The 17,542-nt window shown below is 46.8% G+C and overlaps 1 protein-coding gene across 1 annotated transcript in view; it reads right to left on the reverse strand.

Annotated features, from left to right (window-relative positions):
- Positions 1-1,988: 1,988 nt before the first annotated feature.
- Positions 1,989-17,542, reverse strand: part of LOC115187445 (protein FAM171A1) — a 41,930-nt gene continuing 26,376 nt past the window's right edge. The window contains exons 5-9 of the mRNA XM_029746502.1: positions 11,943-12,119; positions 6,998-7,114; positions 6,149-6,263; positions 5,802-5,916; positions 1,989-5,555 (exon numbers count right to left, since the gene is read on the reverse strand). Coding sequence (XP_029602362.1) covers positions 3,939-5,555; positions 5,802-5,916; positions 6,149-6,263; positions 6,998-7,114; positions 11,943-12,119 — 2,141 coding nt within the window. The 3' untranslated portion in view covers positions 1,989-3,938. The remainder of the gene's footprint in view (positions 5,556-5,801; positions 5,917-6,148; positions 6,264-6,997; positions 7,115-11,942; positions 12,120-17,542) is intronic.

A 17,542-nucleotide genomic window follows, 5' to 3' on the forward strand; every position in this document is an offset into this window, starting at 1 on the left:
CACCTACTCTGTGTCTCACAAAGACACGACGGTTGGAACCAAAAATCTCAAATTTGGACTCATCAGACCAAAAGACAAATTTCCACCGGTCTAATGTCCATTGCCTGTGTTTCTTGGCCCAAGCAAGTCTCTTCTTATTGGTGTCCTTTAGTAGTGGTTTCTTTGCAGCAATTGGACCAGGAAGGCCTGATTCAGTCTCCTCTGAACAGTTGATGTTGAGATGTGTCTGTTACTTGAACTCTGTGAAGCATTTATTTGGGCTGCAGTCTGAGGTGCAGTTAACTCTAATGAACTTATCCTCTGCAGCAGAGGTAACTCTGGGTCTTCCTTTCCTGTGGCGGTCCTCATAAGAGCCAGTTTCATCATAGCGCTTGATGGTTTTTGCAACTGAAATGTTCCAGATTGACTGACCTTCATGTCTTAAAATAATGATGGACAATTGTTTCTCTCTGCTTATTTAATCTGTTCTTGCCATAATATGGACTTGGTCTTTTACCAAATAGGGTTATCTTCTGTATACCACCCCTACCTTTTAACAAGGCACACATGTTAATGGAAATGCATTCCAGGTGACTACCTCATGAAGCTGGTTGAGAGAATGCCAAGAGTGTGCAAAGCTGTCATCAAGGCAAAGGGTGGCTACTTTGAAGAATCTCAAATATAAAATATTTTTATTTGTTTAAACATTTTTTGGTTACTACATGATTCCATGTGTTTTGACATCTTCACTATTATTCCAATGTAGAAAATAGTAGAAATAAAGAAAAACCCTTGAATGAGTAGGTGTGTCCAAACTTTTGACTGGTACTGTATAGCATAGATCAAACGTTTCAATCATATATATAAAAAAAATAACATCAACATTGCCACGCTATGACATTATGTAACATATATAATGCATAATTAGACAAACGTAACTATTAGTAATTATTAGATTCTGTAACATGTATAATGAATTAGAATGATAAACTTCAGTCTAATAAGGTTTGGTCGAGACAAGTAGAAATGTGTGTGTGACTAAGAAAATACCAAGAACAATTAAACTCTGTATGACCTGACCTGGCTAGAACTCTGAGAAACTTACGGCAGGAAAGGGAGTCCCATCAATGTCCCTCTAATCTCAGGGGAATGGAACTGCCAGCTTGGTAGTGATAAACAGTGGTGAGAACTATGGGGAAGGATACATCCCACCTACTGTTCGTGTGTATGTATGTGCGTAGGCTATCTACTGTTTGTGTGTAGGTATGTGCGTAAGTAGGGAGGGAGTGAGTTATAAAATGACATGTTCTTTGTATTTTGACTTTAGAACGTTCTCGTGAATAAACTCTACGGACCTTTTGCATAAGCTGAGTATTTGCCTAATTATTAAACCCAAGGTCTTACAAACCTCGGGGATTGGTCAAAGCTTATTGATTGTAAGTTATTATCATTGGGATCGAAAATTCTCGTGACAGGAGTGCGTCTGTCAGCTACTGAATTCAGGGGGAAACGGCTGAGCTGCAGGTTCTCTGGCCATTATGTCCCGATGGTGGGTTGATATGCTGCTCCCTTAAATCCGCCCGTTAGTAACTGCCAACCGGGAAAGCCTTGAGGGGGGAGTCAGGTTCTCCCAGTCAGCAAGATGTTGATTGATTTTCTGTCTATATACAGGTACGTCAAAAGGAGCATGAAATCTGACAAGCCTAATGGAAACGAATAGGTCAACCATAAGGGAATGAAAAGCTTTACCATAATTCAGTGTGGCTCAGTAATGTAGAACATGACTAGCCAGTAGTCATGACTACTGCTCTAGTTATCAGATACATTAACAAAAACCATGAGAGCAAAACGTGAACCATGCATCTGGATACAGTCTAATCCTGAAGCTTGCACACATTTGACATTGATCTACAGAGGATGGACTCAATTGTTCTCCTTAATTCTACTACACCCAAACTTGCTCTATAGTCTCTAGACTAGTGCTAAACAATACACAGAAGATGCAGAAGTCCAGTTTGTCTCTTTATTCAGAATAATAAGCATAAATTATAATACAAGCAACCAGTTAAGACATTCAGAATGGATGGAACAGTAACATACAGTACTCTTCCAGAGTGGTTACTATGGTGATGGAGTACAGAGAGACAGAGAGAGACAGAGAGACAGAGAGAGAGACAGAGACAGAGACAGAGAGAGAGACAGAGAGAGATCATTCACAACACTAGCTCACATGTCAACATGTAGAGGAGAGAACTATATACACTGTAATGCCTCAGATGTCATATGCTGTCACACACACACACAACCTGCAGTATATTGTCTGCACGCACAGATATGAACACTCAGGCACATGCTTGTGCAGAAAGACACGGGCCCACACACTGGCACACAGAGGCAGATGCAAAAATCAATAAACAATCTAGCTATGGCCACACAGCATCCTCCCTTTGTGACTGAGGAGAGGTGAGAGGGGATTACTGCATGCTGTCTGCCAGGGACAGAGGGAGGAGAGGAGAGAGGGATGAGGTAGTGGAGGGTTAGAGCTCAACAGGGGAGAGGAGAAATAAATAGCTTGCTGAACTGATCAACTGATGTGTACGAGTCAACTTGTTCAAAGGCACTTGGAAAACGAGGAAGTCGATTATAGTGGTTTCCAAACGTCAGGATGCAGTTTGGTTTCAGAGAAAAGGCTTGGGTGTGTGTGTTTCAAACTCTGTACTTACAGTAAGGAAAGAAAACGATAAAACATATCCGAGTAGAAAATAGCATAAACGTATTTGAGTAAAATAGTTTGGCAACTAAAATCACAGAGTACTTAAAATTACAAAACAAGGCATCTCAAGCAACTGTATAAAAGTGATGCATAGCCAGACGTTCAGAGCAAAGTATGCCGAAGTCAGTGGTTCAACACACAAAAACCTTCATATAAAACCTCACTGGTAGAGTGCTGTAATATCAACAGTCACCAACAGAGGGGGCTGTATCCCATTATCTGATTCACCAGTCATGTGGATGGGAAACTGAAGTTACACCCACACTAATCTAAGGTTCCCTAACATTGGAAAATGGAAACCTAAAAAAATAACGAAACAAAATATGTTTTAGTGTCACATACAATGGATAGATGCAGCCATAGTAGAACGGCGCCCCTGGAGCAAATCAGGGTTAAGTGCCTTGCTCAAGGGCACATCGACAGATGTTTCACCTTCTTGGCTTGGGTATTCGAACCAGCGATCTTTACATTACTGGCCCACCGCTCTAACCGCTAGGCTACCTGCCGCCCAGATAAAGACTTGTGGGGGGGAAAACTGTTCGTAGATCTGTGCCTCTGGGCAACATCTACCTGCAGCATTAAACAGAGTAGCTTCCTTTCCTGCTGTATGTATATCCTGTCCTAGTTACTGATCTTAAAACACCACTACTCCTTCTACCTAGACCTGCCAGTAGACATACGCCATATTGCTTTTACTTGTCCGATGCTTTTCAGATCAGTGGACTGAAGCAGATAAGACTGAGGAAAGGAGGCTGCTGCTAAGTATTGAAACACACTCATTGTCTGTCTACTTTATTCTACAGCCCCTTTTTGCTGACACAGCTAATTTACTAAAGGAATAGCAGTTGTGCATTACATGTTCTCTGACGTTGTTTAGTTTGTTTTCACGTCAGGAGTTCATCTGTATCACTCAGACAAAGTCTCTATGGCATGTCTAGTCAGTGGCCTGTCCATGTAGTGTGGGGCTATGATGATACACAGGAAGGATTAGACATTAGAATGTATGGAGTTCCAATGGACTTCCAACTGTTCCAATCGTTTCCATTCACTGACAGTTCCATTTAGCTCCCAGTGCAGATGTACTTCCTGAATGATCTGTACATCTATAGCTGGCCAATCCTTCTTCATGTCACTTTGGGGTAGGGTGGTGGGAGGGGAAGTAAGGTCATAGTTCAAGGGTCAGAGGTTATTTGAGGTTAAAGACTGCCAGTAGGGGGCGCTCCTCCCTCTTCTGCCAGGGGCTCTTCTTCTCCTCCTCTCCGTGGTCGTCAGGGGCAACAGACAATAGGGCCGTCTGGTCATGCTCAGTCCTGAAAACCATGCCCTCTGTCTCTGTGAGTGGGGGTGGAGAGGAGGAGGAGGAGGAGGGGGAGGAGAGGGGTGAAGGAGCCTCTTCCTGTATCATTCCCTCTCCTCTGTGTTCCTCTTCCGCCTCGTCTTCCTCTCCTCTGTCCTCCTCCTCTTCCTCTACTTGTTGATGTCCCTGTGTGTTCTGCAACCCTGGACCTAAAGGGCTATCCTGGGGGCTACACTCAGGAGTATCCTCCTCCCCCTCCAGGTCATCCACATATACCAGCTGGGTGTAGGCCATGGCAGGAGGGCCGCTCTTTGTCCTCCCCCTCTCTCTGTCTTTCTCTCTTTCCCTCTCTCCTACCTTCCTCTCTACCTCCCTTCCCCTCCGCCCTGCTCTGGGTTCATTCAGGTCCACCCCGGAGTCCAGACTTGCGTCGTTTCCATTGACATGTCTACCACCACTGTTGTTACCATGGCTACCTCCTCCACCTGGATTCCCCTTGGCTTGCCCAGCCCGCTGCAAGTCTATGTAAGAATGTCTGATGGCGTTAGACCGACCGTCCAATGAGACGAACCAGGCACGCGGGTGTGTGAGGGGCTTCCCTCCCCGCAGTTCCATCAGTTTCCTCTCGGCCAATAGCGTGTCCTCGCCGTTCATTTGCATAATCCCTGCCTCCCCAAGTGCTGTCGGGATAGACAGGGACTCTGATAGGCTGCTCCACTCCCCTTGCCCCTCTCCTTGTCCCTGGTTGGCTGAGGCGGTAGCATAATCGGCGTGTGTTTGCCCCAGGGGCTGCTGGGAGTGTGAGGCGTTGAGCTCAGCCTGGATGGTCTCCAGGTCACTCTGCTGGTCAGTCTGTAAGAACAGGGCCTGGCCACACAGCGGGTGCTCCCCCGGCAGGCGCATGTAGTGGGCTGGGATCACCAGGGTGGGCCGGATCCTCCTGGGGTAACCGTCTCCTCCACTCAGCAGGTCCACAGAGCCACAGCACAGCAGCTGGCCCGGCCTGGGGAGGGAGAGGGGCAGGGAGCCCAGGTGGTCCACAGACCGGGACAGGAGGTAGTCTGGGGGTCTGCGCTCACACCCCTCCCCTCTGATAGGGGAGACAGGTGGGGAGCAGGGCGAGGTAGCCTCACGCACACTAGTCCCGCCCTCCCCAACACCACTCAATTGACTTGCTGACGCCTGCACCTGATTTGAGGAGGAAAGTCTATCTGGGAGCTGATTGATGGATGAGCAGATGGAGGTGTATGATTGGCGGTAGCCGGCATCCGTCCCGGTGGAGAGGGCTGACTTAAACGGGAACGTCTCCACAGACTGATGGTAGTCTCTGCTGCGCGGCGTCAGGTTGCCTAGCGACGAGCCATGACGACTTCGGCTGTGGTTTCCTAGCGACATGCAACTGTGGTTGCCATGGGAGACCAGGTCATGGCGATCGTAGGAGGAGGGTTTGAGCATGGGCGTGGTCATGTCGGGTTCTGCTGTCATAGAGACCAGCTCCAAATGAACCTAGAGATGTGATAAGGTTTTAGTGTCAGTTTCACAGACAGTAGCACTATGCCATTATCTAACATGCTCTTCAAACAAAATACACAGAACACACAGGGAACAATACCATCAATACACACCAACACAAAAGTGAAAAAACTCAACAGAATATTAGCTGTGATTATAACAATAGAAAGTGCAGTGGCAAAGGGAGAAAGCATGTTTGTATGAAGAGACCAGTGGTCCCTGGCCTGGGTGTTGACTGACCTCGCTGCTGATGAGGTTGAGGTGGGACATGGAGGTGGACTGGTCTCTTTTACTGCCCTCCAGACCAGACAGGGTCAGCTTCCGCTGGGACAGACGAGGCTTCACACAACCACGCCTGGAAAGAGACAGAGACAGGGAGATAGAAAGGGAGAGACAGGGAGAGAGAGAGAAACGGGGAGAGCGAGAGAGACACAGGGAGACAGAGACAGGGAGGGAGAGAGAGAGAGAAGGGGGGAGGAAAGAGAAGACAGTCCTGTTGAAACTCAAGACTGCTTCACTGACGCACAAGACACACTTATGACAGTCAACAGGGAAGTCCATTGATCCAGACAGACAGACAGACAGACCTGCAGTAGTACAGTAGTAGACAGAGCAGGCAGAGGAGGATGACAGCCATGCCTCCCAGTATGGCCAATAGGAAGACTGTGTGGTACGTACTGATGTCCTTTGCCACCACCGGACCTGCAGAAACAAACACATTCTTTTTTTTTTTAATGGTTCACAGAGGAAGTTATACCTTTAAATGTGTTTTAAATGTGTGTGTTGGTACCTGTGTCTAGCGGGGACATGGTGTGTGTTGGTACCTGTGTCTAGTGGGGACATGGTGTGTGTTGGTACCTGTGTCTAGCGGGGACATGGTGTGTGTTGGTACCTGTGTCTAGTGGGGACATGGTGTGTGTTGGTACCTGTGTCTAGCGGGGACATGGTGTGTGTTGGTACCTGTGTCTAGCGGGGACATGGTGTGTGTTGGTACCTGTGTATAATGGAGACATGGTGTGTGTTGGTACCTGTGTCTAGCGGGGACATGGTGTGTGTTGGTACCTGTGTATAATGGAGACATGGTGTGTGTTGGTACCTGTGTCTAGCGGGGACATGGTGTGTGTTGGTACCTGTGTCTAGCGGGGACATGGTGTGTGTTGGTACCTGTGTCTAGCGGGGACATGGTGTGTGTTGGTACCTGTGTCTAGCGGGGACATGGTGTGTGTTGGTACCTGTGTCTAGCGGGGACATGGTGTGTGTTGGTACCTGTGTCTAGCGGGGACATGGTGTGTGTTGGTACCTGTGTCTAGCGGGGACATGGTGTGTGTTGGTACCTGTGTCTAGCGGGGACATGGTGTGTGTTGGTACCTGTGTCTAGCGGGGACATGGTGTGTGTTGGTACCTGTGTCTAGCGGGGACATGGTGTGTGTTGGTACCTGTGTATAATGGAGACATGGCAGCCACCCAGTATCCCAGCTGAGGGGCGATGTAGGTTAGGCTGAGCTGGTCTCCCTCCCTCTGGACATAGCCCAGACTGCTCTTCAACCAGGCCCCTACAAACAAACACAGAGAGAGGTAGAGATATACTCTTCAACCACAGTAAATCAGTGTAAAGCGTTTGGCCTCGTCACTGTGCTGCTGCAGTTCTTCAGTCAACCACCGGGAGGCAACAGACTCACAGTGACACAGTCATAACACATACCGGCCAGGAGCCATATGAGCCAGAATCATCATAACATAGCCAGACACAGTCATTGTGTAAGATGAGGTAACACGACCTGCACAACGATCTAATGTCAGTTTTTAATTTCGTCACCATTGGTTATGATAAGGATTTGTGGTATGTAGGCTGATCCTAGATCTGTGTATGAGAGGGGCTATGACAGTGCAGCAGTGGGCTCTGCAGGGGATTCTCTGTCTATTATAGATGCTCTGATGCAACCCAATTAGAAGGGAAGAACTAATGTACAGGGAGGGGGAGAGAGAAACAAGAGACTAATGTACAGGGAGGGGGAGAGAGAAACAAGAGACTAATGTACAGGGAGGGGGAGAGAGAAACAAGAGACTAATGTACAGGGAGGGGGAGAGAGAAACAAGAGACTAATGTACAGGGAGGAGGGAGAGAGAAACAAGAGACTAATGTACAGGGAGGAGGGAGAGAGAAACAAGAGACTAATGTACAGGGAGGAGGGAGAGAGAAACAAGAGACTAATGTACAGGGAGGGGGGAGAGAGAAACAAGAGACTAATGTACAGGGAGGGGAAGAGAGAAACAAGAGACTAATGTACAGGGAGGGGGAGAGAGAAACAAGAGACTAATGTACAGGGAGGGGGAGAGAGAAACAAGAGACTAATGTACAGGGAGGGGAAGAGAGAAACAAGAGACTAATGTACAGGGAGGGGAAGAGAGAAACAAGAGACTAATGTACAGGGAGGGGGGAGAGAGAAACAAGAGACTAATGTACAGGGAGGGGGAGAGAGAAACAATTGACTAATGTACAGGGAGGGGAAGAGAGAAACAAGAGACTAATGTACAGGGAGGGGGGGAGAGAGAAACAAGAGACTAATGTACAGGGAGGGGGAGAGAGAAACAAGAGACTAATGTACAGGGAGGGGGAGAGAGAAACAAGAGACTAATGTACAGGGAGGGGGAGAGAGAAACAAGAGACTAATGTACAGGGAGGGGGAGAGAGAAACAAGAGACTAATGTACAGGGAGGGGGAGAGAGAAACAAGAGACTAATGTACAGGGAGGGGGAAGAGAGAAACAAGAGAAGGAGAGAAATGCCTGTGACTCAGCATCTTTGTGAAACGCTTTGCCTCCCTCCCTCCCACACACACAGTTGTCATCGATCCCCATGGACCAAGTACAGCTAAGCACAGAAACAGCCCAACCCAGCACAGCCCTGTCCTCTTGAGGAGTCAACTCTCACTGGATGACCTTTTACATTAGTGTATTGTATCCTCTGGCAGTAAGGCATCGCACACACACACACACACACACACACACACACACACGCACGCACGCAGAGTCAATACTGGTCACCTTTACATTGGTACTAGTCCTTTGTGAGAGTTTGTAGGAATGTCATTATGAACTCTGTTCAGATGTGAACTGGATGGTAACGCACTAATCTGGTAACTCCTCTCTGTAATGTATTGACATAATTAACTCCTCTCTGTAATGTATTGACATCATTAACTCCTCTCTGTAATGTATTGACATCATTAACTCCTCTCTGTAATGTATTGACATCATTAACTCCTCTCTGTAATGTATTGACATCATTAACTCCTCTCTGTAATGTATTGACATCATTAACTCCTCTCTGTAATGTATTGACATCATTAACTCCTCTCTGTAATGTATTGACATCATTAACTCCTCTCTGTAATGTATTGACATCATTAAATCCTCTCTGTAATGTATTGACATCATTAACTCCTCTCTGTAATGTATTGACATCATTAACTCCTCTCTGTAATGTATTGACATCATTAACTCATCTCTGTAATGTATTGACATCATTAACTCCTCTCTGTAATGTATTGACATCATTAACTCCTCTCTGTAATGTATTGACATCATTAACTCCTCTCTGTAATGTATTGACATCATTAACTCCTCTCTGTAATGTATTGACATCATTAACTCCTCTCTGTAATGTATTGAGTCTGGATGGTAGTTACATCATTAACTCCTCTCTAATGTATTGACATCATTAACTCCTCTCTGTAATGTATTGACATCATTAACTCCTCTCTGTAATGTATTGACATCATTAACTCCTCACTGTAATGTATTGACATCATTAACTCCTCTCTGTAATGTATTGAGTCTGGATGGTAGTTACATCATTAACTGGATGGTATTGACATCATAAACACACGGAGGTAAACATGCTCCTTTCTAACAGTATGTGACATCATTCAGCTCAGTGCTCCACAACATCCCAGAACAAAATACATGCTGTCAGTTAAACTAGCAGAACAGGTTTGACCAAGTCTGTGTGTGTCTTTTGCTCAAGCGTCTGTGTGTGAGAGTTTGTGTGGCTGTTTGCTCAAGCATCTGTGTGTCTCTGTGAGAGTTGGTGTGTGTGTGTGTGTGTGTGTGCTCAAGATTCTGTGTGTCTGTGTGAGAGTTGGTGTGTGTGTGCTCAAGCATCTGTGTGTCTGTGTGAGAGAGTTGGTGTGTGTGTGTGTGTGTGTGTGTGTGTGTGTGTGTGTGTGTGTGTGTGAGAGAAAGAGTTGGTGTGTGTGTGTGTGCGTGTGTGTGAGAGAGTTGGTGTGTGTGTGCGTCTGTGAGAGTTGGTGTGTATGTGCGTCAGTGAGAGTTGGTGTGTATGTGCGTCAGTGAGAGTTGGTGTGTGTGTGTGTGTCTGAGAGTTGGCGTGTGTATGTGTCTGTGAGAGTTGGCGTGTGTATGTGTCTGTGAGAGTTGGCGTGTGTGTGTGAGCGTTGGCGTTAGCATGTGTCTGTGAGAGTTGGCGTGTGTATGTGTCTGTGAGAGTTGGCGTGTGTATGTGTCTGTGAGAGTTGGCGTGTGTATGTGTCTGTGAGAGTTGGCGTGTGTATGTGTCTGTGAGAGTTGGCGTGTGTATGTGTCTGAGAGTTGGCGTGTGTATGTGTCTGTGAGAGTAGGCGTGTGTATGTGTGTGTGAGAGTAGGCGTGTGTGTGTGAGAGTTGGCGTGTGTGTGTGAGAGTTGGCGTGTGTGTGTGAGAGTTGGCGTGTGTGTGTGTGAGAGTTGGCGTGTGTGTGTGTGAGAGTTGGCGTGTGTGTGTGAGAGTTGGCGTGTGTGTGTGAGAGTTGGCGTGTGTGTGTGAGAGTTGGCGTGTGTGTGTGAGAGTTGGCGTGTGTGTGTGAGAGTTGGCGTGTGTGTGTGAGAGTTGGCGTGTGTGTGTGAGAGTTGGCGTGTGTGTGAGAGTTGGCGTGTGTGTGTGAGAGTTGGTGTGTGTGTGTGAGAGTTGGTGTGTGTGTGTGAGTTGGTGTGTGTGTGTGTGAGTTGGTGTGTGTGTGTGTGAGTTGGTGTGTGTGTGAGAGAGTTGGTGTGTGTGTGAGAGAGTTGGTGTGTGTGTGAGAGTTGGTGTGTGTGTGAGAGTTGGTGTGTGTTATCACCTCTCCATGTGCAAGCCTAGACAACAACACACTCCCTCCTAACATTGGCTTCTTTGTGTGGAGAAAGAATGATCAGGCAGAAATATTTCTGGAGAAATCTCAAACTCTCTCTCGCACACTTACACACACAATTAAAGCCCGTAGTCTGTTAGGTTTGTTATTGGGGGGTTGCTAGGGAAACGGTGGACTAAAACACAGAGGACCAGAGGTGGCTGTTTCTGGGAAATATTAACCCCATACAGCGTGTGTGTGCGTGTATTGACACAAGGCTACATACCCTCTGGCTATAAGGCATCGTGGGAACAGTGGCTTTCAATATCAATCATGTAAAGGGTCACCCAGTGAGAGAGTTGACTCCTTAGGAGAACATGGCTTTGCTGGGTCAGGCTGTGCTGGGCTAGGTACAGTACTGTGTGTGATTGTTTACACCTCATGTGTATGTGTATGTCTGTGTCTGTGTCTGTGTCTGTGTGTGTGTGTGTGTGTGTGTGTGCTCCTATAGCCCCCGTCCTAATCAGCTCGTTGGGCTAGTGAATGGTCTCCTTCAGCAACAGTAAGTCACGTTGTGTTGATCACAGTGACTGGACCTTCATATTACAGGACGTCCTTGGTAGTGTACCTCAGCTTGACTGGTTCAAGCACTACTCTGGCTACCCTCCTAAATCACTCCACTGCTGTCTGAGTCAATGATCTAGGGCTGACTACAACTCTACTGATCTGGGGAGGGAGGGAGAGAGGGGAGGGAGGGATTTTCCAAACAGGTTAGGCTACATTTCCTAGCCAATCTTGTGATGTGGATGTAATCAGGAACAAGAAGTATAGTGTTTTGATGTGTTTTAATAGGGTGCGTTACGTCCAATAATATGTCAGATAATCTTTTATAAAGTTCTCAAGTCTTCCATTCATAACTCTGCCTCACTAATCTCCCGTCTCACTGTACAGTGTGTTGCATTCTGGTACGCTTTCTTTCCCCAGTTCCTTTAAAAAAAGAATGTAGTGATGCATTTCCCAGCTTGACTGAGATACACACATCCCATCAACTTTCAGGAAACATAGATCCCACTGATGAAGGATGCAGGAGGGTAAACACACACAACACAACACACACCTTACCCCACTGATTAGAAGTTCAGAGGGCAGGAACTCTGGACCCAAACACAGGAAATCTGCTCCCTGCTCAGAAAGGGAAAAACTGAAAAGCTGTGTGTGTGTGTGTGTGTGTGTGTGTGTGTGTGTGTGTGTGTGTGTGTGTGTGTGTGTACTCACCTAGACTGGGGTCGAACCTCCAGGCTGGGATGTGTTGGTTCTCCTTCAGGCCGCTATTGGCCGGTAGAGGGATGGAGATGCTGATTGGGCCGTTCACCTGGAGCTCCACCCCCTCGCTGGTCAATAGGTGGACAGAGATGGCCGCCACTGGAGTCAGCTCAAACCTACGCTCACTTCCTGTTAGAGGACAAGAGGAGAGCCAAGAGAGGAGTAGTGAGGGAGAGAGGAGAGCAGAGGAGAGTAGTGAGAGGGAGAGAGAGAGGAGAGGTGTAGTGAGAGGGAGAGAGGTGTAGTGAGAGGGAGAGAGAGAGGAGAGGTGTAGAGAGAGAGGAGAGGTGTAGAGAGAGAGGAGAGAGAGGAGAGGTGTAGTGAGCGGGAGAGAGAGGAGAGGTGTAGTGAAAGGGAGAGAGAGGAGAGGTGTAGTGAAAGGGAGAGAGAGGAGAGGTGTAGTGAGGTGTAGTGAGAGGGAAAGAGAGAGGAGAGGTGTAGTGAGAGGGCAAGAGAGAGGAGAGGTGTAGTGAGAGGGCAAGAGAGGAGAGGTAGTGAGAGGGAGAGAGGAGCGGTGTAGTGAGAGGGAGAGAGAGAGGAGCGGTGTAGTGAGAGGGAGAGAGGAGCGGTGTAGTGAGAGGGAGAGAGGAGCGGTGTAGTGAGAGGGAGAGAGAGAGGAGCGGTGTAGTGAGAGGGTGAGAGAGAGGAAAGGTGTAGTGAGAGGGAGAGAGAGGTGTAGTGAGAGGGAGAGAGAGAGGAGCGGTGTAGTGAGAGGGAGAGAGAGAGGAGAGGTGTAGTGAGAGGGAGAGAGAGAGGAGCGGTGTAGTGAGAGGGAGAGAGAGAGGAGCGGTGTAGTGAGAGGGAGAGAGAGAGGAGAGGTGTAGTGAGAGGGAGAGAGGTGTAGTGAGAGGGAGAGAGAGAGGAGCGGTGTAGTGAGTGGGAGAGAGAGGAGCGGTGTAGTGAGAGGGAGAGGGAGAGAGAGGAGCGGTGTAGTGAGAGGGAGAGAGAGGAGCGGTGTAGTGAGAGGGAGAGAGAGGAGAGGTGTAGTGAGAGGGAGAGAGAGGAGCGGTGTAGTGAGAGGGAGAGAGAGGAGAGGTGTAGTGAGAGGGAGAGAGAGGAGAGGTGTAGTGAGAGGGAGAGAGAGGTGTAGTGAGAGGGAGAGAGAGGAGCGGTGTAGTGAGAGGGAGAGAGAGGAGAGGTGTAGTGAGAGGGAGAGAGAGGAGAGGTGTAGTGAGAGGGAGAGAGAGGTGTAGTGAGAGGGAGAGAGAGGAGCGGTGTAGTGAGAGGGAGAGAGAGGAGCGGTGTAGTGAGAGGGAGAGAGAGGAGCGGTGTAGTGAGAGGGAGAGAGAGGAGCGGTGTAGTGAGAGTGAGAGAGAGGAGCGGTGTAGTGAGAGGGAGAGAGAGGAGCGGTGTAGTGAGAGGGAGAGAGAGGAGCGGTGTAGTGAGAGGGAGAGAGAGGAGCGGTGTAGTGAGAGGGAGAGAGAGGAGCGGTGTAGTGAGAGTGAGAGAGAGGAGCGGTGTAGTGAGAGGGAGAGAGAGGAGAGGTGTAGTGAGAGGGAGAGAGAGGAGCGGTGTAGTGAGAGGGAGAGAGAGGAGAGGTGTAGTGAGAGGGAGAGAGAGGAGAGGTGTAGTGAGAGGGAGAGAGAGGAGAGGTGTAGTGAGAGGGAGAGAGAGGAGCGGTGTAGTGAGAGGGAGAGAGAAATCATGCAGAAGAACAGCTCCTGACTTGTCATAACTTTTTGGTTGTTAAGAACGAGATTGACATGATTAAATTAGCAAAAATGTATAGGTAATCAAATTGTACAACTGAACATCAACACAGGAGGAAAAGATTGACAGAGAGTGAGTTAAAAGACCAATCTTCATCGTGGTAGCTAGCCAAATTCAAATCTGTCAGCTAGCTTACCGTCTAGCTCTAACTGTTTACCGGTGGTAACCATAGCAACATGGCCACCGAGGCAGCGCTAGCAGCACCAGCAGCAGAGACAGAGACCCCCCCCCCCCTTTGAATACCCAGCAGAAATCAAATCAGAGAAGAATCAATTTTAAACACAGAATTCTGAAAGAGAACCCAGAAACTTTGTTTGCCAACTGCTCACAAAACAGGACTGTTACAAACCTGTTATTTTACACAGACCACACAGCATACAGCTGTAACCAGGCATTTCAGCTATACCACAAAGAAAGGCATCTGCAAGGGAAGGCAAATCCACATTTTTGAGAATAGCGATAAGGACCAGGAAAACAGGTTTGTGACGGTAAACATGTACCAGAACGGCACTATTCATGGTCCAGGGCAGTGAGGCTGCACTCAGCTCTTTTGTGCAGGACTTCCCCACCCTAACGAAGATAGCGGAAAGCAAAAAAGAAAAGGACAGCACCCCGACCTCTCCCCTCACCTCAGGCACCCCAACAGCAGGGCTATCCTCCCCCCTGCCTACCTACAACCACCAGAGCCAAGACCACACTACCATCAGCCTGGTGCTGCTAGAGCCACTGACCCACCTTTGCCCACAATCCCCCCCATACCGACAACACTTTACCCACACCCCCAGTCAACAAGGAGGCTCACATGGAGACACCTACTACAGAGAGAAGCCCTCTGCCCCCCCCCCCCGACACACCCCTCCATGTACACAGGCCCTGTGTACTCCAGCCCCAGACCATAAACGCACTAATCTGGTAAAACCCACTGAGGTGGCCATCCTCATTGACTCAAATGGGAAATTCATCCAAGAAGATAAAACTCTTCCCCCAACACAAGGTGTGCAAAATATGGTGCCCAAAAACACAGGATGCACTCCACATCCTGTCCCAGCCTGACTTTGGCACACCAGGCCACATCATTATTCACACAAACATCAACTATATATTCAGGCAAACAGCAAAAAAAGCACAATTGAAATTGACAAAAAACAAAACAAAAAAGATCACAGATGACAACTGGTTTGATGCAGATTGTAAAATTATAAGGAAAAAACTTAGAACACTATCCAACCAAAAGCACAGAGACCTAAATAATGATGAATTACGCCTTCATTACTGTGAGACTTTAAAACTCTATAAACGTACACTCAGAACCAAAAAAGCACAATACAACAGCAAGCAGCTGACACTAATTGAGGAGTCCATAAACACAAACAACTTCTGGCAAAATTGGAAAAAACTAAAAAAAATCTAAACAAGAGGGATTAGCGATACAAAATGGTGACATATGGACAACCCATTTTAAAACACTCTACAACATCGTTCAAATTGACACAAACGCAGAACAACGCCAAATTCATGAGAAGTTGAATGGACTAGAAAAAGCTATAAAGGACAATCAAAACCCATTGGACTCCCCAATTACTGACCAGGAGCTCTATAAGAAACTTCAGGCTCTCAAATTTAAAAAAGCATGCGGACCTGATGGCATCCTAAATGAGATGCTCAAACTTACTAGTGCAAAATTTCAATTGGCTATATTAAAACTGTTTAATTTGATCCTGAGTGTAGGTTATTTCCCTGACATCTGGAATCCAAGACTCATAACCCCAATCTTTAAGAACGGAGACAAATTTGACCCTAACAATTACAGAGGCATTTGTGTGAACAGTAACCTGGGGAAGGTTTTCTGTAGTATTATAAATGTAAGAGTTCTAAACTTCCTTAATAAGCACAATGACTTGAGTAAAAGCCAAATTGGATTTATACCAAAACATCGCACAAGTGATCATATTACACCCTACACACCCTGATAGATAAACATGTCCACCAAAATAATACCAAAATATACGCTTGCTTTATCGACTTCCAAAAAGCATTTGATTCTATTTGGCATACAGGACTGTTCTACAAAGTTATTGAAAGTGGTATAGGGGTTAAAACATATGACATAATTAAATCAATGTATACTGGCAATACGTGCAGCATTAAAATTGGCAAGAAAATAACAGAATTCTTTAACCAGGGGCGGGGCCTTCGTCAGGGTTGCAATCTGAGCACTGCACTCTTCAGTATTTACATCAACAAATTGGCCACTATTCGAGAAAAATCCTCAGCCCCTGATGTTAGTCTCCACAATTCAGAGGTTAAATGCCTACTCTTCGCAGATGACCTATGCCTGCTGTCACCCACAGCACATGGCCTACAGCAGAGCCTGGACCTGCTAGAGCAGTACTGCCAGACCTGGGCCCTGGCAGTAAACCCCAAAAAGACTAAAATAATGATTTTCCAGAGAAGATCCAGATCTCAGGGAATTAGACCAAAGTTCTCAATTGGTACAAAATATATAGGAGTACTGTACACACTACAATTACTTAGGTTTAAAAATAAGCTCAACTGGACACCTTAATGAGGCAGTGAATGAACTGAGAGAAAGCATGCAGGGCATTCTACGCCATTAAAAAGCAAATTCAAATTGAAATACTTTGGCTAAAACTAATTGAATATGTCATTGAACCAATTGCACTTTATGGCAGCGAGGTGTGGGGTCCACTTGCAAAACAAGATTTCATCAAATGGGACAAACACCCCATTGAAACCCTGCATGCAGAGTTCTGTAAGATTCTCCTACATGTCCAGAGGAAAACTACAAACAATGCATGCAAGGCAGAATTAGGCCAATATCCACTAATAATAAAAACTCAAAAAAAGAGCAATTAAGTTTTGGAAACATCTAAAATACAGTGCCGCCCTCTCATATCATCACCAAGCCCTGCAATGCCAAGAGCTGAGCAAAGAAAAGAGTCCCCTCATCCAGCTGGTCCTGGGGCTGAGTTCACAAACCTGTTCTACTAACACACTGAAGCCTGTGGACCAGAACATCCAATCAATCAGAATAAACCAAATTACAAGACCATGAAAACAAAACTACATTGCTTATTGGGAAACACAAGCACAAAGCAAAATGCAGTGCTGTCTGGCCCTAAATCGACAGTACACCGTGGCTAAATATTTGACCATGGTTACTGATCAAAACCTTAGAAAAACCTTGACAAAGTACAGGCTCAGTGAGCACAGCCTTGCCATTGAGAAGGGTAGACACATGAAAACCTGGCTCCCTGTAGAGGAAAGGCTGTGCAACCACTGCACAACAGCAGAACCTGAGACGGAGCTGCATTTCCTGACAAAATGTAAAAAATATAAAACAATTAGTGTCATTTTCCCAAATTTGAAACCCTTATTCAAGGTTTCAAAGCCCTCTCTGATGAGAATAGGCTGCCCGTCCTGTTGGGGGAGGATGCAGAGAGCTGTGGGTTGGCAGCGCACTACATTGCTGCCTGCCATAAGTTGAGGGACAGTGTCTGACAGACCAATCAACCTGCACATGTACTCTACTGTATGCTTATTGTTGAATGTATGGTTATTTTGACCATTGGTTATTGTTGTTACTGTTGTCCCGTTGACAATTTTGACTCATTTTATTTATTTTTTATTTTTTAAATATCCAAAATAAGCTTTGGCAATATGTACATTGTTATGTCATGCCAATAAAGCAAATTTAATAGAATTGAGAGGGAGGAGAGGAGCAGAGAGAGGGAGAGAGAGGAGAGGTGTAGTGAGAGGGAGAGAGAGGAGAGGTGTAGTGAGAGCGGGATGAGAGGAGTAGTGAAAGGGAGAGAGGGAGG

This window comes from Salmo trutta, chromosome 3 (genome assembly GCF_901001165.1).
Source record: "Salmo trutta chromosome 3, fSalTru1.1, whole genome shotgun sequence".
Lineage (NCBI taxonomy): Eukaryota > Metazoa > Chordata > Actinopteri > Salmoniformes > Salmonidae > Salmo > Salmo trutta.